The sequence below is a fragment of the Bemisia tabaci genome, chromosome 6, assembly GCF_918797505.1.
Source record: "Bemisia tabaci chromosome 6, PGI_BMITA_v3".
Lineage (NCBI taxonomy): Eukaryota > Metazoa > Arthropoda > Insecta > Hemiptera > Aleyrodidae > Bemisia > Bemisia tabaci.
This window is the reverse complement of record NC_092798.1, coordinates 39,219,034-39,243,258: the sequence shown is the minus strand read 5'-3', so window position 1 is coordinate 39,243,258 and position 24,225 is coordinate 39,219,034. Positions and strand designations below refer to the sequence as shown.

General features: G+C 42.3%; 1 protein-coding gene and 1 pseudogene across 1 annotated transcript in view; both read left to right on the top strand.

Annotated features, from left to right (window-relative positions):
• LOC109036963 (glutamate receptor 1) overlaps positions 1 to 24,225 on the top strand; it is a 567,301-nt gene that overhangs the window by 473,115 nt on the left and 69,961 nt on the right. The window contains exon 5 of the mRNA XM_072302018.1: positions 23,855 to 23,987. Coding sequence (XP_072158119.1) covers positions 23,855 to 23,987 — 133 coding nt within the window. The remainder of the gene's footprint in view (positions 1 to 23,854; positions 23,988 to 24,225) is intronic.
• LOC109036962 (venom serine carboxypeptidase-like) lies at positions 7,210 to 15,557 on the top strand (annotated as a pseudogene).

The window sequence follows — 24,225 nt, the reverse complement described above, 5'->3', positions numbered from 1 at the left end:
GCTGGCCAGTCAGATCATTCATTCATTTCCAGTCAGTTTTAGTTTCAGTGATCCGCGATCTGTTGGACGTTTCATTCTTTCATTTCCAGTCAGTTTTAGTTTCAGTGATCCGCGATCTGTTGGACGTTACATCCTTTCACTTCTAGTCAGTTTTAGTTTTGGTTTGGATGTGCTTGTTCGGGATCCATGAATGAACTCTCTTGGCCCTTAAGGATTTCAATTCCAAATTGTGAACCTCAGGTTCATTTTGCGAGCTTAATTTTCCAATTACTGTTCCAACTTCATCATCTTGCGCCACAGAATGGTGAACTATTTGGAGCTCTCTTCTGCCAATAATTTCGCAATGTTGTGAATAACATCTTATGACTTTGTAGCTCTGTTGATTACCTCCGTCATTTCTCCAGCCAAAATGGCAGAACATCCTTCTAACTTCATTCTATAGTTGCTCCTGTGAAATGAGCATTTTTTGTGGGTAAAAGTTATTCTAAAAATTCTGCAAGTAGCATGGAAAGACTGTGATAGTGTGTGCACATTTTGGTGAAGTCCTCGTGTTCTGGTGTCCGCGAAAGACGTGAAACCTGGATATTCCAGACAGAGGAAAGCATACAATTCTCTAAAGGAAAACTAAGAATCTCGGGAATTTCAGCATAACACTATCTATGTTTATGCGAGGCTCTAAACCTAACTTCGCTCGAAACCTGAGTTTGAAACCTAGGTTCAAATCACGGCATAAACGATGCGGAACTAACGAAATGTAGGTTTCCGAAATTTGTGCTTGAAACCTTATTTTACTCTAAAGACTAGGTATTCGCATTCCGCATAAACGAACTGGACGTTGAAATTCAACTTGAAATGCGATTTCCGGGTGAGCGATCGGTAACATGTTGGATTTGTTATCACGACGTTCGTGAACGAATGGTGCTTTCCTCACGATTTTGTTGAAATTTTGCCATTAATCAACATATTTTAATATCATAATTTTAGTAATTGTTGTGTGAGCGCTTTTACTTAATTCCTAAAGTCGTAGGTGGCTTATTTATCCTGATTTAGTAAATTTTTAAAGATTAACATACAATTATTAAACGCCCACTGTCATTTTCCCGACTATTCTTCAGAGAGCCAATGAAGGCTTTTCTAGTGAAGATGAAGCCTCGCATGTATTGTGGAACATACACGGGATGAAAGAGTAATACTAAATAACTTCACTGTTAAAAATCCCGGCGCGAAATGCACGCGTACTCAGTTGCTATTTTGACCACCTGTTACTCTGAGTGCATGAATCCGGCGCGAAATAAGCTCGGCGCGAATTTCGCGCTCTGGCGGGAGTGAAAATCTGACAGGCAAACGTAAAACGGAACTGCCGCAGCATGGATTCCATCTCGAGATGGTATCATGGTCGCGGCGATGGTTGACGAATGCGCTACCACTTTGCCATTCGACGCTCGTATCAGGTAGCCCTGAATTCACGCTACCTGAGGTACCTCAACTAATTCGTCCGTCGTTGGTGATATTTACGCCCTGATCTATTCACTCGGAGTACGGCGCGAAATTTGCGCTGGATTTTTTTTTCACGCCGGCTATTCACTCAGAGTAAATCGTTGATTTATAACAAGGTCATGAAATCAATTCATTGCAGATAAATTTAATATAGCTTGTGAAAAGGGACAAACATGAAATTCAAGTTCAATCGAAAATATGGTGCGCATAATCGGCGCAAAAAGAGGAAAGTTTGATTTCCCACTTAAGTCGGGTTACATAGCGCCCGCAAAAACCCAATGGAGGAAACTCGCATTACGAATTTGTGTTTCGGGCACCGGAGTGGAAGTGCTCTAGTCAAGGAAAATAATACCGGTTGGATGTGTCGCAGGCAATTTGCGATCGGCTCGAAAATTGCCAAAACAAACAACGAGTCGGCGAATTGCTTAGGCATTGTGCAATTTTCCCTGGGCAATTTGCGAGCCGCAATTAATGGACCGAAAATCAAGCGATCACATCAATAGGCTGCGGCATCCACAAATCCAGGGCTTAATAGAGCGCTGCAACCAAGATATTAGGAACATGTTGCGAACCTGGACGAGGGAGCAAAATTCAAAACAAAGATCCTTTGGTATCTACTTTATACGATAGGCAAAAAACATTTCTTTCCTAGGGACAATCGGGAAAAGTCTCTACCGCTGCGTCTATGGCTCGGAACCCACAATTGGGCTACAAGCATTCCTACGGAGTTACGCCAAAATTTAACCTCAGAGGAGGATTTACGGTAACTATAGAAGACTACAGAAAGCGATGACATGCGGAACGAGGGTATGGACGATAATGGCAATGGAAAAAAAAAACGGAAAGCTGGCACCTACTGCAAAACGAGGAGGAAGAATCCAGGCAGAGCAACTGAATTCGGGAGAAAATCTCACGAAAGCTCGCTCTTTGCCTGGGCAATTTGAGCTGATTGCAAATGGGTCTTACGCACAGGAAAACGTCACATGTTTTCTCTTCAACACCTTACATTGAAAACAACACCAGAGGAAGTTATGAAATCACTTCCTGAACGAGATATTTACAAGTCACTTAAACACGGAAAAAAATAAATTTCGAGAAGACAAATGACGCCATTTGTACTTCTGCCCTTGAACCAATGCTAGGAGAAAGCTTTTACATCTTGTTCAGGAGTTACTTTTCAGACATTCCATAATATGCTTCGTTTTTTATTCGTGAAATTTTGAAGTTAAAACACGTATAGCGTTTTGCTTTAATTCATACCTTGTCTAGAGGCCCATACGGAAAAAATTAAATTGCTGATTTGACAATTCAATTGCTAAAAAAAGTGACTGCAATATTTCAACGTAGATTTCAAAACACAAAAATGCTCATTCATGCATGCTACTTCATCCACCCCCGTCCCCGTGGTTAAATTAGCTCACAATAGTGATTGAAGTAGCATTTTTGTGTTGTGAAATCTGAATTGACATATTGCAGTCACTTTTTTTTAGCAATTAATTGTTAAATCAGCAATTTAATTTTTTCCATGCACTGCCGGCGATAGCTACTTGGCTACGACATATGCACCGCGCAACACGCAACACGTTGTTGATGTTGAACTGAAGTCCACCGAAATGTATCATATGTTCGAAAAGCCAAAAAGGAAATTCAGCTTAAAAACTTCCTTGCCTTTTGGTCATAGATATGATGATATCTTCAAACTACTCCTCCCATATCCTTAGGACTCCAATCTTGGAGAGTGGGCCTGAAACTGCGGCCCAACACGGCCGTGATAAGGCAAAACCTCGTATGAACATTCGAATGTTGCCAAAATTATCCCGTAAAAAAATAGGAAAAAAACATCCCATTCTTTCCCGGAACATTCGAATTCAAACGAATGAAATCTAGCAATATCCGAAGGCCGATGCGCCTTTCTTCCTCCAGGAAGGCAGAGCAGGTGCGCGCGGGTCGCAGGTGCCGCGGCGCACAGTGGATCGAGTCAATACGAGAGGTAGAACATAATAGAAATTTTTTTAAGGGCTTTTGAGTATGACTCCGATCATACAAACCGTTGAGGATTTAAAAGTGGTTCCATTGCTTTTTTCGTAGATTTTCCTCCGAGAGCGCTCCTTCAAATTAAAAATTTGATGAGATAAACTTCAATATTAGCAGTTTTTGTCCGAAATTTAGTGTCCTATCTCTTCCGTTGACTCATTCCTCTGTGCGGCGCACGGTGGACCGAGTCAATAGAGGAGGTCGGACAAAATTTGGAAACTTTGAATGCTTATAACTCCGTTCATACGAAACTTTGAGGTTCCAAAAATGATTTCATTGGTTGTTTCGTGAAATTGTGTTCTTGAAGCACCCATTTTAATTGAAAATGTGACGAAATAAACAGATGAATTTGCAGTTTTAGTTGAAAATTTCGTGTCCGACCCCTCGCATTGCCTCGATCCACTGTGCGGCGCCAGAGCCTATCACCCGCCGGAAGTCGAGTGCGGGCCGGAAAAATCCGGAAGACTGATGGAAAAAAGAAGAGGCCGTGAAAGGACCCGGTTTCGCACGTGAAATAATTATAAGACGCCCAGGGGAACGAAGTTGGGGGGGGGGGGGGATTCGCGGCTGTGGAAAAGCGTGTCATTAGATATCGAAATTAGCCCATTTGAAACTGTGGTACAGAATCGATTATATCGATGGTCGATCCTTCCCCACTGGTTTGAACGGAAGGTGAATCGATACATCGCCGATCTGCGGGGTCGCCGACTCGACTCCGCGCGGGCACGTGCTGATATGATACCCGTGATGGATGCCGGCACATGTGAATTTGACGATGACGTATGTCGCTCGGGCGGCGCAGGGGGGCGGGGGAGGGGGTCACGTTTCATGGGATCAAATTTGAGTGGCTAATCATGGCGAACGCGGGCGCGGGGCCGCCGCAGGGACACGGGGCCAGGTTGCCGAATTTCCGAATTAACGGGGATTCGTCGGTTTTGCTGAGTTAGGGATGAAGTCTTCACAGGAAAAAAAAAAACACACACACACATTGGATCTAGAGTCCAGACTCCTGAAAACATTGACAAGAAAAAATACTCTTAATTCCATCAAATTTAAGCTTAAATCAAAAGGAAATCCGCTCAAATTAAGAGGCTAGGTTCTTGATTTAAGCTTAATTCTGATTGAATCAAGAGTATTTTTTCTTGTCGATGTTTTTAAGAGTCTGGACTCTAGATCCAATGTGTTTTTTTTTCCAGTGTTGTCGACACGACGAAGGCGGCGTAATGTCTTGGACGTTTATACTTTTATGAAACCAAAAAAAGAAGAAGAAGAAAACAAAACGAAAAGGGTTGAGAACGTACGAGGTGTCAAAAATATTTGCGTAGTAAAAACGGTTCATGATAATGTAGTATTAGCAATTCGTACCGTGGCAGAAATCAATTACAGTGCTATTCCGCTATAAGGTTTCAACAGACTGGCCAATTTCTTCGTTAAAGTGGGATTATCGTTGTAGTGGGCGTTACGTCAAGGATCTAATGCCAAGGGACTGGCCGATTTCTTCCGTACAGCGAGAATTTCGTTGAAACGGTGTTTGTAACAGCGGGAGAGTACCTGTTACGTGGCGTGAATGATCGATTATCGATATTTCCCCGTTTGAATCCGTGGTGAAGAATCGATTATTCAGGTGTTCGCTGCGAACACCCTGTTAATCGATCCTTTTCCATAGGTTTAAATGAAAGATCAATCGATACATTGCAAAGCACGCCACGCCACTGGAGAGAACAGTATTACGAACAAAATCTTCGACTAAAAAGAAGAATGTGATTTAATTTTTGGAAGACGTTACAAAAAAATTACTGTCGGTTACCATCTCAATACTTAAGGTCCATTCACAAGCTTCGGAAGTGCGGTTTTGAAGGTTACTATGACACTTCGCGAGACTCCTGTGCCGTGCTCCGTTCTGATATCGAACCGCCCACAAATTCATTGTATCGCTCTTGTAATAACGTAAGGGTGTATTTCAATTTCCAAGTGAGCCCTTTCCTCCGTTGAAATCTATGTTTTCCGGGACTCAGGACCCAGAAGGAGGAATTACCCGCGTTCAAGTCGGCGTCAATTGACGATACGCCTACAATCAATTCAAGTTCCACTTTAGTGACGTCTGCTAGCTGGATATACGTGATTTTTTTTAACATTTACGATGACAAGGAAAAATCTTGAGTTGAAATTTTGGTTGGTCATTTTATCGGGCTTGATTGATAAGGGTTTTGTACTCACTTTTTCTTCCCGATGGAGATTGATGTTTTACTTACCTGAGTCACCTGAGTGATAACGCGATCGTGGTCCGGTTGCTTTCGTAATTCGGCCGTTTTTATACCAATTTACATACGTTTTAAAATTTTAGCAATAGTGGTCAAATGTGCGGTTGTGCGCTCGTATTTTAGTTTTTCGTTGTTTGACGCGTATCCGCGCCGCGGTACAAGTTTTCTATTTGTAGCCTGAAGATGAGCGTAAAGCTCGAAATGCGCATCGCTTGAAAGTAAAACATCAATCTCCATCGGGAAGAAAAAGTGAGTACAAAACCCCTGAAAAATCTTGAGTTTACTTGGATTTGCATCACATCTGTTTCTACATCATACAATGTACGCGTAGTGCAGCGACGCTTTTTTGTTTATGGTGACAACCCATTCATTGCAAACACACGTGCACGAGCCAAAATTGGCGTAATATTATTGAGATGAACACAGAGTGTGGCATTTGTGGCAACGTCTCGAAGTATATCGCAGTTCTGAAGTTTCCTTTCAATTATGCTTAAATTGAGATATAAAAATGTCATTGGAGAAGACAAGTGTTCATGACTAAAAAATATCTAAAAGAAATTATTCAGCAAAACTCACGGTCGTTAACCTAAAATATTGTTGTGGGAACGCTTACAGGCTTAAGTTCCCCACATTCAGCTCCATAGATGAGGCGAGCATGGCGTCATAGCTTTTCGTGAGAAATCACGGATTTCCAGGGCAAGTTATAGAGATAGGTCCGTCGGAAGTTGGCGCTTGTTTATGTCTAAACGTGAAGCTTCAGTGTCGCGGAAGTGCAAACATTTTGGCATAAAAAGATTCGGTGACCGCTGGGCGAGATCAGTCGCGAGGAATAGATTCCCGGATGGTCCGTCCGTCCCCCGTGAGTGGGCAGTCAAGTTTTAGAGTGTTGTTGTTGGTGAAATGTTGTTGTTATTAAATGTTATAAGAGTTATATGTGGTCCATGTCATTTTCCTGACCCCCCCCCCCCCACAACAATATCAATATGAAATGTATACATATTTAATGATAAGAGCGAGAGACACAATAGCCCGAATGCAGACAACAATAAAAACACACTAAAATACAAAAAACAAATGGGTTACCCATGGTATACCCATTTGATTTTGTATTTTAGTGTGTTTTTATTGTCATATTTAATGATTAATATACAAAGAGAACGGTATAGTATGGTTGTGTAGTATAGACGTGATCGGATGTAGCCATTATGTCGAGCTTACAAAAGGCGCTTCCCGTTTCGTCTAAAGAATTTAAAAATGAAACACCAATACAAACGTAAAGCTTACGAAGTTTTATGTCCCACCCTGTATACTTCTGTCAGTTGGCAAATAGGAGGTGATTGTTTTTGTAACGTCATTTCCGTCGAGAAGTGCTAGAGTCATCAGTCCAGCATAAATATTCTTGTCAGTGCAACACACTCAATGGTTAACATTCAAAGTACTCACAAGGGCAACTCGGTTTGAAACCATGATCAGGATGCTCTCGACTTCCAAAACTGACCCTCGGATTAACCTTTTTTTCCTTATTATTTTAATTCAGAGTCCTCTTTTCGTGAACTCCTTCCTACTCGACCCCCATATCCGCGCAAAATTGAAACTAAGGTCTCAGAAAGCTGAACTACGCAGGTTGACATACGCGAACCTCCTGAGTGCAGCGCCAGTGGGAAGTCCCCTGTTCTTGTCACCCATCATAAAAAAAGGCGATTTCGCCGAGGCGCAACGACTCGCCACGGTCCAGCCGATCCCACCTTTACTCCCCGGAATCGAGAGTTTCTCCGGCTTTATCACGGTCAACGAGAATCTCGGATCCAACTTGTTCTTCTGGATGTTCAAATCTTTCGAGGGCGACTGGAAAACGAAGCCGCTTGTTATTTGGCTCCAGGCGGCCCGGGGGTCACGTCGTTGTACGGACTGTTGTACGAAATCGGGCCTTTCTACCTCAACGACAAGGTGAAACTCGTCAGGAGGAAGTACACGTGGTGCCAGAAGTACAACCTCCTGTTCATCGACAACCCTGTCGGGGCCGGCTTCAGCTTCACGAAAAAGACGCCGGCTACCCGACCTCGGAACTGGATATAGCGACGAACCTCTATTCGTTCATCGTTCAATTCTACGGAATGTTCCCCGAGTTGAAAAATAACCCTCTGTACATCACAGGTGAGATAAAGCGACAAAAATACCCTAAATATGTTGTCCGAGTACTGCAATTGAATCAGCTGTTTTCAAAAGGGAACAAGTCCATTCCTCGATGAGACTTAGTTGGCATGTCTTTTATTGCAAACCAAGGCTTATGCAAAAATGGACTTGTTCCCTTTTGGAAACAGTTGATTCAATTGAGGAAGGTGCGATATTGATGAGTCCGCGTCGTTGTGCGGGGAAGTTGAAGTCGAATAGTCCAAAAATCAGAATTTTGAGATTTTCTTGCGGTGATTTCCGCGCTGTATAATTCGGGCCCAGCACTTTTCCACAATCCTGTTACTCATGCTAACACTCTTGTCGAGTGCTAAATTTTAGTATGAAAATAAGGGTGACCACGATGCAAGCGAGGATTGGAATGGAACACACGCGATTTCTGAGGAAATAGTGTGTCCTTTGTGCCGAGTGTTTTGGGTTTTGGATTTCTGCGAGTGACGCAGGGTATAACCACACGTCTTGCGTGTGGAAATCTACTGATCAGTTGGTCGATAACAGATATATCTTTGTCTAAAATATCCTCATTTAGGATCTTGCGTTCAATTGAGAGAATAGGCATTTGAACTGCGTTAAACAGAAAGAAACCAAGCCACATCAGCTACTACCAAAAGTTGGGCAGTTTAATTATTTACATGAGAACGGTTGTGCAAATTTCGGTGATTTTCTCCATGGTACAAAACAAATTAATCGACGTATGCAAAAACATCCGTTGTCCTATACAGGGTTCCATAATTGCGGTGGGTTTCTTTTGCCCCACGATACTGATGAAAAAGAATTTATAAAATTGTTCTACATTCAAAACATTTTAAACCATCTTGTGTCGTCAAGTTGCAGCGAAATAGTCCACTCAAATTCTGAAACGCAGTATTGGACATCGGATGTTTTCGCATACGCTGATTCAAATTCCTTTACTTTTTCAAAGGGATGCATACAAACGTCCTCTCGTAAAAAATTAACTTCTCAATTTAAATTTGACAAAAGCTGATGTGGCTTGGTTCTTTTCTGTTAATAGCGGTCCATTTATACATTTGTACTTAACCATCCAGTGGATATTAAGTTAAATAACCCTGTCAAAATTCACACCATAGTTTGACACGAAAAATGAAAATATTTTTCCTTCGGAAAATACACTAAAAAGAATGAAAGTAATAAATATATATAAAATAAAAATTGCCGCATTCTTGCAAGTATATAGAAAATCGTAGCATGTTGGAGGATGATGATTGCAAAAAATCGGCCATTGGGGCTGGGGGGGGGGCGCGCTTTTCCCTCACCGCAACCCTCATTGTTTTGCAGTGTGGTGACTAGGGTATTGAAGGGTTTGGACGCTAAAATAATGACCTCCCCTTCCGAAAAAATTGTAACTGCATGTGACTAGACACCATTAGATTCCGCGAGGAATAGACGGCATTGAGAGCACCCCCTCTCCTCCGCAGACATGCTTTTTGCATGATTAAACTCACAAGTCCAAAAGTAGGAAAAAGGACCCGCACTGGAAAAAAAAAAAAAACACATTGGATCTAGAGTCTAGACTCTTAAAAACATTGGCAAGAAAATGGACTCTTGATTCACTCAGATTTAAGCTTAAATCAAAAGGAAATCCGCTCAAATTAAGAGGCTTGCTTCTTGATTTAAGCTTAAATCTGATTGAATCGGGAGTATTTTTTCTTGTCGATGTTTTTAAGAGTCTGCACGGAGAAAAAAACTGCGTGGGACCCAAAGTTAAGGTCATATGGATCTCTGGAGTTTTTGGATTGAGCATCTGAACACTATGAAGGTCTAGCTGTCGAGGTTCGGATCACACATCTGAAACTTCAGTTCTTACATCTGAAGTACTTCAGATGTGAGAATGTGAGAACCTAAGTTTTTCGGGTGTGAGAACCGAAGTACTTCAGATGTGAGAACTGCAGTTTCAGATGTGTGATCCAAACCACAGCAGCTGGACCTAAAGTGTTCAGATGCTCAATCCGAAAACTTCAGAGATCCATATGACCTAAACTTCGGGTCCCACGCACGAAGTTTTTTTCTCCGTGTGGACTCTAGATCCAATGTATTTTTTTCCAGTGCGCACCTGTAAGCCCCCCCCCCCCCCCCCCCCCCAGGAATTGCACATTAATCCCTACCGCCGATTTCATCGCGACATTTCCTTTCCGCAGGCGAGTCTTACGCCGGTAAGATGATCCCCGCCTTCGCGCACTACATCCACCTGCGAACCAGGAGAACGCGGGGAAGGGCCTCGTCGTGCCGCTGTCCGCGGTGGCGATCGGCAACGGTTGGTCGGACCCCTTCTACATGATGGAGTACGCCGACTACTTGTACCAACACGGTTTCATCGACTCCAACACGAGAGACCTATTCCACACGTACGAGGAGGAGGCGCGCGCCGCCATGAGAGCCAAAGAGTGGTCCAAAGCCAAATCCGTGTTCTACGACAAGCTTTTCTGGGCCATGTACAACGTCACCGGTCTGGACGCTCCGTACAACTACATCCACGACGTCGACGTACTGCAACCCGACGAGGATTTCTTCGCGAAACCGGACGTGAGGCGACTGTTCCACGTCAGCGATCACAAATCGACGGTGAAACTACCAAACCACGTATCTCGGTTTGCGACGTCGCAGACTTCCTGTTATACTTTATTTTTTAAATGAAAAACTACTCAACATCCAGTCTTGAAAATTTCTGTGATTTTTCCTCTTCGTGCGGAGAAAATTCCGTGAAAATTTCAAAGAATGATATTGATTTGGTCTACTTCAAAAAAATAAAATATGAGCGTAGATTTTTAAACACCGCAAACGAGATACGTGGTTTGGTAGTTTCACCGTCGAAATGGCACTTCGGGAGCGAGAAAGTTGCGGACTCGATGGACTCGGCGTTCATGCAGCCGGCGAAGCCGTGGATCGAGGACATCCTCAACTGGGAGGCGTTCCCCTTCGTGTCGTACAGCGGGCAGCGGGACATCATCTGCGCCTACCCTTTGAGCGTGAATCTGTTCCGCAACCTCAAGTGGAAGCACGCCGATGCGTACTTGAAGGCGAAGAGGTGCAAGATACTGGAGGGAGTTACGACGGTTGGGTACTTCAAAACGGTCGGCCTTTTTACGGAGATCCTGTTCCGGAATTGCGGGCACATGGTTCCCGGGGACCAGCCTCTGGTTGCGTTCAAATTCTTGGATACGCTTATTGGGAACAGGACGGCGGGATTTAGGTGCGATTGATTCAGCCTGCTTGAAAATGAGCCGTTAGACAGGGTGAAAATTTGTGCATTGTGGTCTCGTCAAAATTTTACATGGAACACGAATAAAGGAAACGGAAGTCATTGAAAGTAACTCCTGACAAATTCATTAACGGTTTTTCGATGCACGAAGCTAAACTTCCCGCTCATAAAAAAAACAGTGGCGTGGCGTCGAGATAAATCAATTGATGTGTCATTTAACCCAACACTGAAAAAAAAGTAGCTTGGATCAAGCATGATAATTCTTGAATTTGCCGCCAAGAATTTTCTTTATCTTGCTCTAAGCTGACTTTTTCTTGATTCAAGAAAAATAATGCTAGGGTTAAGCAAAAAAGTAGCTTATTCAGTAAAAGCTCGCTAAGTCGAACTACGGTCAAGATAAAATGCCACTTTAGTCGAATTGTTTTTCGGTCCCTAGCCATGTCTACGTGTAAAGTGGAGAATTAGTTGAGACGAATGGCCGCCTAAGTCGAATTTTTCGTCGGTACCTACACAATTCACTGCTATAACCAGCACTCACTGCAGCTGCTGAGCTTTCACTGTATTAATCAGCAAAATTCTTGATTTAAGAGGAAATACTTCTTGGCGGCAAATTTAAGATTCTTTTTTTTTCAGTGTATGGAAAAGGATCGATAAACAGGGTGTTCGCCGCGAGCACCCTAATAATCGATTCTTCACCACAGCTTCAAATGCGGAAATATCGGTAATCGATCATTTAGGTATGCCCCGCCACTGAAAAGAAAATATAATCTTCTTGAATTAAAGCGCACGATAAACATTACCTTAATATTAGTCCCCGCGATTTAAAGTACGACAAAATCAATATTGGCGCTTCGGTTCAGAGGGCTGATTGTTGAAATTGGTAAACAAAGCGATAGGCAAAGAAGACTTAGGGACTATGGAGAAATTCTATTGTTTGAAATGGTTGGTTCTTATAGAGTAAGAGCCGAAATGATGGACTAACGATACGGTCTCTCGTGGGTTGCAGTTACTTCGTCCATTATCAACCTTCTTCGTCCATTGCAGCAACTCGCTCCCGCCAATAGGCTCCCCCTTATATTCCCTTTATCTTCTTCGTCTTTAGCTTCTTCTATCAATATTAACAATCAGCCTGCGGCTGTTGCAAGTTTTAAGAGAACACAGTGTGGGAGAAGAACGCTGCTTGATTGAGCAGCCTGCTAAAACCATTATGGTACGCAATTTTATTAAAACTTGATTATTCGTGATCCTTAGATGTACGCAGTTTCTTAGTAACTTGCCTCTCTTGCATGCAAAGCAGTTTTCATTGTCAAACATAAAATTCCGTGTTTCCGAATTTGGTCATTCTCATACAGATTGGTATAGGATCAAAAATATGAAACCTGCATTTCTCATAATATCCGTTCCCGATATTACTCAAGCACACTTCAATGCATGAACCGTGTGTACTTCAGAATATTCCGCACCAGTGCCGAGTCGTAAACGATCGATTATCGATATTTCCCCATTTGAAGCTGCAGTAAAGAATCGATGGTTAAGGCGTTCGTTGCAAGCATCAAATTATCGATCCATTTCCATAGGTTTAAAGGGCAGATCAATCGATACATCGCAAATTACGCCAAGCCACTAGTCCGCACCGTTGCTCCGAATGACGTCAATGATAGCTGCAACCCCAATGCACTCTCACCGAGCATTTAGAACTTCATTCCCTCCCCACTCTTACGACACCAAAAATCTCATCCCATTTCCGAGACATGCACAACTGACCCATTCACAGTCTCGAGTGTTTACCGTAAACCGAAGGGTTTACGATCGACGGCGAAATCTGAGGGATCCACTCCGGCTCATCCCGGCTGCAAAAAACACTCCCCGCGAATCGAAGCCGATAAACATCCGAGAAAAATGGCACGTGAAGAGATTCTCAACCCCTCGAGGAACCCCCGGCGCACAGTGAACTGGAAAAAAACACATTGGATCTAGAGTCCAGACTCTTAAAAACATCGACAAGAAAAAGTACACTTGATTCAATCGGAATCTAGCTTAAATTAAGAACCAAGCCTCTTAATTTAAACGGATTTCGTTTTGATTCAAGCAAAAATCCGATTGAATCAAGAGTATTTTTTCTTGTCAATTTTTCCAAGTCTGGACTCTAGATCCAATGTTTTTTTTTTTTCCAGTGTGGATCGAGTCAGTAGGAAAGATCGGAAAAATTCGGAAACTTTAAACGCTTTTAACTCCATCGTTAAAAATCCCGGCACGAAATTCACGCTTAAGCAGTTGCTATTTTGACCACCTGTTACTCTGAGTGCATGGATCCGGCGCGAATTTCGCGCTCTGGCCGGAGTGAAAATCTGACAGGCAAATGTAAAACGGAACTGCCGCAGCATGGATTTGAACTAGGGTCGCAGTGGTGATAAGGCCTTACCACTTTCCCAATTCGACGCTATAATATCAGAGTTCACTGAATTCACTCTACTTGAGGGAGCTCAACTGATTCGTCCGTCGTTGGTGATATTCACGCTCTGATCTATTCACTTAGAGTACTGTGCGAATTTCGCGCTGGATTTTGTTTTTCACGCCGGCTATTCACTCAGAGTAAATCATAGATTTTTAACAGTGTCCGTTTATACAAACAGGGTGTTTACAAAAACAGTTCAGCCAAGAATCGGCACTTTTACAGTACTTTTTTGTACATTCCCAAGAAATTCAGTTCCTCTTCAACGGAGAAATTCAGTACTTTTTCAGTACCTCCAATGGACGAAATTGGAATAATTTAAAAAATTTGAATTTCTCGCTCAAATTGCGACAAAATAAAACAATTCCGGACCCCCTTGCGGATTTTCCGCATTTTTTCGGTACTTCCGGACCAGCGTTAAAAAATCGGTACTAATTCCGGCTTTCCGGACTTACAGACGATCTAAAAGCGGTTCCATTGGTTCCCTCGTGAAATTGTCTGCCGTAAGCACTCCTTAAAATTCAAAACGTGACAAAATTAACATCAAAATTTGCAGTTTTAGTCGAAGATTTCACGTCCGACCTCTCCGATTGGCTCGATCCACCGTGCGGCGGGGGGTTCCCGTAAATCGGGGGAGGAGGGGGCGCAATTAGTTGGCAACCGAGAGCCGAGCAATAAAGTAAACATTTTCAAGGGGTATCAAATTTGGCCCGTGGGCGGAGCGGGGAGGGGGAAGATGCGAGCAGACAAAACGCAATGCGCGGAATTATTTACATTGCGTCTCTTATCAGTTATGAGTATCTCGACTCCCCGGATGGCGCGGGGTCCTTTTCCGCGGGTACTTTCGTCGGCCACTATCCACCCCCTCGTATTTGCCCTCGTGATTTTATTTGCTGCAGCTATTTTTTGTTTGCCAGGGGATCGTGAGCCGGGGGCGGGGGGTTGCGTGCCCCTCGCCCGGGGGCCCGCGGATACGTGATAAAACTATTTAAAGAGCGGCCGGGATCGCGCGGGGCGGAGTTTAATAGTCCCCCGAATGGCTCTGCCCTCCTATTTACTTAATTTTTCGACGGTATTGCACGCTCCGAGCTAATCTTTTATCACTCCGCCGCGCGCAGTCGGTGACGACTGGATTCTCCGCCAATGGAAGCCATCTTCGTCACTGCATTGTGGGTATTAGATGCAAATTATGATGGGTATCAGACGTCAAAATTAGGCCATTTTAGGAACAAAAGTGACACAGGTCGGTCAACTGTTCTACTCTACACAAAAGCAACGTCAAAACTCCATTTAGTCACTAAAATAGTCGATGAATGTTGGACATAGACGATCTATCCTTGTTCTATTAGTGCTTATGTTGGTAGTACCTATTCAAGTGCAGTGTTGGTCCTACTCTCTCTCTTATCTTTGTAAGATCCTCTCATTGCTACAATGTACTTCACTTAATACAGCTCGTGTCAATGGCCTAATACTCAGCGTTTTTTTATTTCAAATGCTCGCTACACCAATGACGATTGGATGCTCCGCGAATGGAAGCCTTCTTCGTCACCGCATAATGGGTATTCGATACAAATTATGATGGGTATCAAACGTCGAACTAGGCCATTACAAGAACGAAAGTGACACAGGTGTGTCAATCGTTCTACGCAAAAGCATCGTCGAAACTCCATTTGGTCACAAACAAAAAGACGCCGACTACACTGCCGTGGAAACACATAGAAAAAAGTATCACGATCCCAACTATACTCTTAGCTGATTTTGGCGCTAAATCTGAGAGAAGGTGCTCCAGTCAAAGGTATGGTTGATCCAACTACTCTTTCAACAAACTCAACCGTACCTGTAACTGGTGCAACTACACTTATATCTGGCAACTAAATCAGTCAGGAGTTTAGTTTAGTTAGGATGTAGTATTTTTTTTTACCTAGTGCATGACTTTACTTAACTTTGACCTCAAGTCGGTATGTGATACACCAATAAATTTGAATACACTTACTCTGTTTTACAGTAGTGTAAATCGAACTGATAAGATCACTCAGTCGCACGCGTGAAATTATTAGTGTGCCTTCACACTGAGAAAAAACTATGGTTTATAAACCTATTAGAGGTAAATATGGAACACCTATAATAGTCGTAAATAAACTAATGATTCTCGGTCTGTGAACCATACTAAGGTCTCTGTACCTAATTAAGGTACAGAGACCATAACTAAGGTATATGTGCTATTATTATATGTAGAGGTACTACTATTAGTGGTGTTCCATATTTACCTCTAATAGGTTTATAAGCCATAGTTTTTTCTCAGTGCAGGACAATCAGGACTTCAGGAAACAGTCTCAAATGGTGTTCCGAAAAAGTTCTGAGTGACCTAAAATACGTAGAGTGAAAGATCAGGCATGCGAAAAAATTTAAAAATCCACCCATGATTCAACCAATAATAGAGAACATATTATTGGGATTTAATTAATCCATCACGAACACACAATTACCCGAAAAACTTTTCTATAAATCGTCGCCCCTCTGGCGTAGGGGCGTTCCCGATTTCTGAGTAAAACCTGTTTTACATGCAAATCCATGCTTTTTGGTGCTTATGTTGAGATCGAGATACGCCCTTGCGCACGCCTTTGCGTAAACTACGATGGGCTGTAAAGAAAGCGCAAGATGGCTTTCATATTTCACAACCTAAATCGCGAAGTTCCTAGCTTGGTGTAAACGCTATAATTATTGGATATCAATAATAAATTAAATCATGTTGATAGATACTAGGCATCGAGTTAGTGTAGTATTTACAGTATTTTTAAATGCAAAAAATATCAATCCACCTCTTTCCGTGTGTAGCATTGAAATTAATGGTGAATATACTTAGAAGCTATGATGATGGACATCAGGCTGAAAAAGCTTCGAGCAAATAAAACTCATATTTTGAGAGTTCTCGTTGTAGTGACGCTATTTTTAATTACAAATGAGGAAGAATAATAATCCATTAATTTCCGTGTTTTGCGTTGAAATTGATGGCGATCATGATAAAATTAAAAGCTATGATGATGGCTAACAGACTGGAAAAGCTATGAGCAAATAAAAATCATATGTTCTCACATGTTAGTAGTAACGATATTTTCAAATACAGAAAAAGAATAATAATCCGCCACTGTTCAAGCTATAATAATAGCGAACAGGCTGGAGAAGCTGTGAGCAGTCACAAATCAAGTATTGACGACGCTATGGTTTCTTTTCCGGTTCCCAAAAACCAAAATTCCTTGGGTATATCATCAAATACCACATGGATAGTCACCGACCCCAGTTACCTCGATATAAACGTGGCATTCTGCATGTACACATCGTCGATGGAAAGAGTTTGTCTTTTTAACGTCTAGTTAAAAAACGAAAGAACAAGGTGAGCTCGGGGATAAAATTCCCTTCCTGACAGTCGTTGAACAACTCCAATAACGCTGTCGTTAAGATTGCGAGGTGATCGTAACAACACGCCTTAACACCCCGCCATGAGGCTTGCATCCCCTTATTCCAGGCTGAAGGGTGCATTTTCCCTGTTATTTGAGAGCTCCATAAAAGATAAAGAACTCATGTTCTCTGCACACAGTCTTTCGGTAGTTCTACATTTTGACTAACATACCAGAAGCGGGAGGCGTTAGGCACCCACCTAAATGCAGCATAAGCGTTACAATTGGACCACGTTTAACAGAAATGAACCAAGCCACATCAGCTATTGCCAAGGGCAGTTTACTTGCTGACGAGAGAACGTTCTTATGAATTCCTTTGCATATTATAAGGAATTTGCTTCGCACTATGGAGAAAATCCACTGAAATTTGCAAGAAAATCCGCACAACCGTTTTCATGGAAACAATTAAATTACCCAATTAAATCGGGCAATAGCTGATGTGCTTTGGTTCCTTTCTGGTTAACGCGGTCCAATTAGTCCCCTCGTTAGTTTAGATCTGTCAAGCAAAAAATTATTCATTCTGGCATATCATCACCCCTAGGACATTAAAAATGAACTAGAGAAGCTCCACTTGAAATCTAGTTCAGAGCAGCTTATCTCGTCTCATGATTTGGACAATATTTACGAATATTTCACAATCAGCTTTCTATGACGGTGACTTATTGATCTTCCCCAGGCTCTTGATTTCCTCCGCCTTGGTTATACAACATTAAATGATTGCCCGAGCGCTTTTATGGAGATCGGTCAAAAAAAGTTCGTTTCAACTTCTTTCATTAACTTATTCAGCCATATTTACTAAGATGTCATGAAACCTTTTTCGCACCGATGTTTCAAATTTTAATGCTTTTACTTTTCCACTACGACCGTTTCGAGCATCCGCTCACCATCAAGCACTGGTAAAAAACACATTGGATCTCGAGTTCAGACTCTTGAAAACATTGACAAGAAAGAGGAGTCCTGATTCAATCAGATATAAGCTTAAATCATAGGAAAATCCGCTCAAATTAAGAGGCTTGGTTCTTGATTTAAGCTTAAATTTGATTGAATTAAGAGTATTTTTTCTTGTCGATGTTTTTAAGAGTCTGTACTCAAGATCCAATGTGTTTTTTTTTTTCCAGTGAGTGTTTCACAACGCGGACGCGGAAACCGAACTACTTGCGATCGCGGAAGCGTAATATAATTTTAGTTTTTCAGAATTTTTAAACACCTGACAAAGGGCGGTTGCTCAAAATGGCCGTGGTGGAAAAGTAAAAGCATCACAATTTGAAACATCGGTAAGAAAAAGGTTTCATAACATCTTAAAGAATTAATTAATGGTCCAGAAGAATGGACGAGATGTTCCTGCAAAAGTCAAAAACTTTAAACCCCTCAGACTTTAAATTGAACCAAAAGTTCATGACCTACCATGTAGCGTTAACATGCACAAAACTTAATACGTCTTAGAATCGACCATGGTAATTTCACAAACCACTTAAATAGATTAGAAATCAGTCAGCGACAGGATCTCCAAGGAGTCTGTCTTGGTTAAGAGCTGATCTCACAATAAGACACAAATCGGAAAGTCCCGCGGATTCCGGTCTGTCTATCCTCGTGCCCCATCCATCAGTGGCAATCGATATTTTCAATCAATTACTATGGTTTTAGGTGTGAGCATTCGATAGGAGATAATCGATCCTGTACCATAGGTTTAAACGGCTGATCAATCGATTCACAGCAGCGCTCAAGCCACGACTATCAATCCAAATCCCCGTTTCCTCGAGCGGACTGCTCTCTCCGCTAGAAACGCCTTCAAGTGTAACGTATGCAATTTGCAGTGATAATACGTTTCCGTTCAGCGCGAACACGTGATAGCGCACCAGAGCCAAGAATTCAAGGCAAACAGAGGTCTCAGCGAACCTACTTGCCAAATCCCTCCGTCTGATAAGCAATTGAATACATACTAAAGTTGTGCGTATGACACAATGAAGTGAGTTTGATGTATAAAGCAAGGGATGTTATAATATCGTGACCGTCTGGCCGAAGTATCACAAGCGCCAGGGGACGTTTAAAAATTTCCCCCGCTATTTTAGTTTTTTTACAGAGAAATTGTTGAATTTACTTTGTGCTACCGATGAAATTAAGTGGATTTTCAAACAAATTCAACCAACGGTTCTCTGTAAAAAAAAAAAATAAAAAAATGACGGCGGAAATTTTTAAACGTCGCGTGTCGCTTGTGATACTTTGGCCGGACGGTGACGATATCACGAATCTCGGGGATTTCTCGCCTCCAAAAGATGCTTAGGTCCAGCAGTTTAAACAGCCATTCGTGTTTCATTTTAATTTATTTGATTTTACGTTGATTTTTTCCGTCGCTTATAACAATCGTGGATGTTATTTTACTTTTCTGCCGAACTTGCGAATGGCTTCACTTGAATGAGTAGTGCAGATGAGTCTTGCGCGAGTCATTGTGTGCTACATTTTAGCATGTTTTTGAAAGTAACATACTTCGAGTTGATTGCACTGTCACCGCTGCTAGCGGACAGTAATAGTTCAGCAGGCTGATTATTTTCCGCGTCGATAACCGAGTCGATAAGTTAGCGACTCACGGGAGTAGTCCGTAGTCTCGGAAGAAGAAGACATTCTCATTCCACTTATCGCGACTTCCCTTTGCCTACACCAAACCTACAAAATATTGACGATGTGTACATGAGACCCGACATGCGCATCAAGGAACTACTTACGTACATCAGTAAAGACTGCGTAACATCTTTCACACGAGGTAATAAAATTAATACAAAATGAGAGGATAGGAAAGTTTTAAATATGTACATTGTTTTACTCACATTTGTAACTTTATAAACCCGCAAGGCTGGAATACAATATACTTTCTTATTCTGTTTTATTATAAATAATACAAAAATGTTTTAACCTTGGCCTTGATTTAATTCTACACGTCATGTGTTTTTTAAAATGTCGATCAAATTAGATTTCAAACACAGATATTAGATTTCAGATTCCCACATAATTTTCGGTCATTGCCACCATATTTTCTGGTCCGTTCAACGACAGTACATTCGACTTTATAGGTGGAGACTTGGCGGAGCTGTTTAGGAACCGCAAAGGTTTCCTTGCCAAAAATGTGCAAACAGTTGGTCGTCCAGACAATGAAGAGTTGGACATCGTCACTCAGCGTTGAGACTTCGATTTGGTTGATGCCCTGACAATCCTGACATTCCGCTGGAATGTTAAACAGAACACACCACTCGTTCCCAGATTACCTTCCAAAAAAACTTGCGATTCTAGTAAAATTCAATAGTTTTAAACTTTACAAAATGTTTAATGAATTGAACGAACCAAAGCGATTACTTCTAGCGGATGTAGTTATCAAAAACTGGAAAAATCTTACAAATACGACGGGGAGCGCCTGAGCTTGCACTCAAGCCCCGATGGGGGCTAATTGTCGCGGTCTACCCGGCTCACAGTTGCCAGATTGAGCTGAAAATCAAGAACAAATCCTCGTCAAACTTAATTACACAGAACCTGGCAACCTCGACCCGGCTGTCGGCACTCGGCGTCTCATTGTCATCGCCCAAGACAAACATGCACATCACGGCGCCGTATTAGCCACAACCCGCTTAACACTCACGCCTGGTGTGTTGCCTTACACCTCGCCCCCAGCGACCCATCGAAACAGCGGCGCCCCCACCCCCTCACCCCGAGGAAAGCGTCATAACTCCCGCGGGAGCCCTACGTGGAAACGCGATTGTCCGAGTGTAAGGAGCCCTTTGGTGCGTGAAACCGATGACCGTTTCCGCAGAAAATTCACCGCAACGCACCGTATTCAAGTCGACGCTATGGCCTGGAGAAACGAGCACACTATTACTTCTCCCTAATTTTTAAAATTAAATGTTTTCCCTAAGTTGAAGGAAGGCTCTAAACTTTACTTACCGACCGGAATCCGGACAAGCGGTCTGCACCCAACCTGAAACACATTGTTTCTTCAAAAAGCACAGTGCTCAACATAATTATATCCATTGCGTGCACGAAGACTGTCTCCGTTTCAAAGACTGGACTCCTGCTGATGCCATCATCTGCGCAATCGTTCAACGTGGGAACAATGGTCTAGAAAGTGGATCAGAAGCCGAGGTGAAGTGGTCAACGGACAACTTATTCGGCATCCCAGCTCTCAGATCAGCGTTTAATCGCCATGTGTTACGCTAATTATTATTGTATTCTTCTTATTTCTGCACAAATTTGTAATTTTTTTAACACAATTCAAGCCGGAGAGGGGATTCCAGCTACCGAGGCAGAAGCTATTGCGTTTTCTGCAATGAAAGCTGCCCTTAAAACCTCGAATGCAACGGCGGCTAATTTCATTGTAAGGACCAGCAGCAAAGCAGCGATAGAGTTTAAAGAGGGAAAGGATTTAGTAGAGGTGAAAATTCCTCTATGATATACTGAATGCTTTGTGCTTCTTTCAAATATAAAAGTGAATATTTTGTATTATTATTCTTATTTTTAATTTTTATTATTTAGGAAAAAACTCCTGTATGTGGTAACTTAAAGGGAATACACCTCCCTTCAAAAATTCACCGTTTGTCTGAGAAACAATTATTGCGCATTGTTTCTGAACAAAAACGCTAAGATTTTTATGAGAAATTTATGATAGGAATACACTTCATCGATGACTCTTAAAACTGACGATTTGACCGTTTCATAAAACACCTTAGGTTTTGAAAATCTGAAATATTGTAGACTTTTCTACCTAAGTACCTCGGCAAAACAAACAATCTTGAGACAACGGAGCTCCGATCAAGAATTCACGAGGGCAAATCAAATCCCGGGCTCTTCAACTTTTCATAATGGCTTTTCCGCTCGAGCTTTGGCTGGTGTTACTTTTCGCGACCGAGCCACGCTAACGCGCCCGCAAAAGTGCCGTAACAACTTGACCTTAAATCTTTAACAATCCGGCACAAAGGAAAGCCGAAGCGAAGAGAGCCGGATTAAAAATTCATCCGACCGACTCGCGGAAGAATAATTCATAAAAATCTTCTTCCCCCTCGAGATCAATTTCGAGGAGCGCCGTTTTGGGACCGGCACTTGAGCCCCCTCCTCCATTAATTTCAATTTCAAGCATTTTTCAATACCCGCAGCTATTAGACGCCGCTCTCCGATCCGGATCCGAAACGTTTCGTTTTTGCGGCGGCCCCGACCCACCCCAACCCTCCACCCCCTCTCCGCCGGGGAAATTTATTTTCTTTCGCCCCGTCCCCTCGCTCGCCTAATGAACAATTAAAATTCAAAACCTGCGTGGATAATGAATGGACGCTTTTATGGAACATCAAACGGGATACCTGGAAGTTTGTTCGGAAACTAATGTTTTTCCGCGTCGCGCGTCTCGCTGAATTTACCTTTTCCCGGAATCGCAACTCTCCCTCGGTACAACTTGCATGCAGTTGGAAACCGACGCTGTCGCGACAGGGGATGAATTCCCTTGCCTCCGTTAGAAAATCGGGGTTTAAAGGCGACGAGATGACAACCCCGATAGGAGAGATATTCGTTTCGCAGTCTCGTAAATTTGCTAATTAAACCGATCTCATTGTTCGTTTCCGCGAAATGCCGCGCAACTCGCGCTTATGTACTGCCCTGCTAAGGAAAAACGCCGTGCGAGCCTTTAGACGTTGCCAGATTTACTTTACTAAAAACCGAGTTTTCTTGGAAAATTGCGAACATTTTTCTTCAAACTTTTGGATAATTTTGTTCGCAATTTAGTCTAAAATATCGGAAAATGTTAAAGAGTAATATGAATAACTTTCCTCAAAAATACATGTTTTATCAAAAGAAATCTGGCAACTCTCGAACGTTCATACGGCGTTCTTCCTTAGCGCGGCAGTACAGCAGTTGACAGATAGCGAGTTACTTACCGTGCGCGCGTAGACGCGGAATGAAAGAACCTAAACCTTTTAAAAGTTAGGAGTGAATTTAAGGGCTTAGAATCCGGAGTGGAGTAACTCTGCCGCATGCCGCATTGAAGGGGAAATGACACTTCGCTTTTCATAGCACTTTTCGCGGCAGACTTTACGGGACTTGACAAAGATTCGCGAAACCATTGTTATTGGTAGAAGAGGATAAGTTTTTCCAGTTGCTGTCAGATTTTCTGATTGAGTCATCCGAAATTCTGGTGGGATTGACCGCGACGAGAAAAAAACGAATTTGCGTCTCGAGACACAAGACGCGTAAGTCAATTGGCGTTACCGAACTTTATTGCGTCCCATTCCTGTCGGTGAGACGGAAACCTGGGTATGTTGCAGCCCTGACCGCGAAGGTGTGGGACTCAAAAAAGTTAGGTAACGCTAATTGAACTGCCTGTCTTGTGTCTTCGAACGGACAGTTTGTATCAGTGCTTGATAACGTGTGATCTTACAAGCGTTGCGGAATCGGAAAGCTTCTTTAACGTAAACGTGATGTTACGAAAAAAATGGTAATGAATGGAGCTTCCGTTGGCCTCATGAGGGCCTCAAAAGGAGTAGAAGGTCATTCACGAATATTGCAATCTCTATATCTATACTCCATCTTCATTTAAGTTTACCAATCTTAATAATAAAAAGAAAGCATGCCTTTTTTTAACATAATTTTTTCTCGCTTCCACTGTTTCAATTCGAAAGCTTCGTTTTTGAAGTTCATGGAAGACTTCATGCTGTTGTAGTGTTTAACTGGTGTATGACTGGCAGTATGATGTTAACTTCAACCTTCGGCTTATCTGTTTCAGGCCTCTTACGGTTGCAACAAATTTATCAAGGGCTGCAGCCAGGTTCAGAGCTTTTTCGTGTAGATGTAGTTAGAAGAATATCAAACGTTTCCCAAGCATTAGACTTCATCCATGCCTTAGAAGTCATTGACAGGTGAGTAACCTAAAACTCATTCGTGTTATCAATATCAGAGGAGATAAAAGTCTAAAATGCATTTCGTTCCTTTTTTACACTGTCACGGTAAATTACCCAAGAACGATTTGTTTTCAGGGGTTCAACATCGAATTAAGTGTAACTCTGAGTTGAAAGCGTAAATAGATAAGCACACAAATAGAACAGAAAAAAAGACAAGTAGAGGGCACTACCACAATTAATTGGGGCGCAAATACAA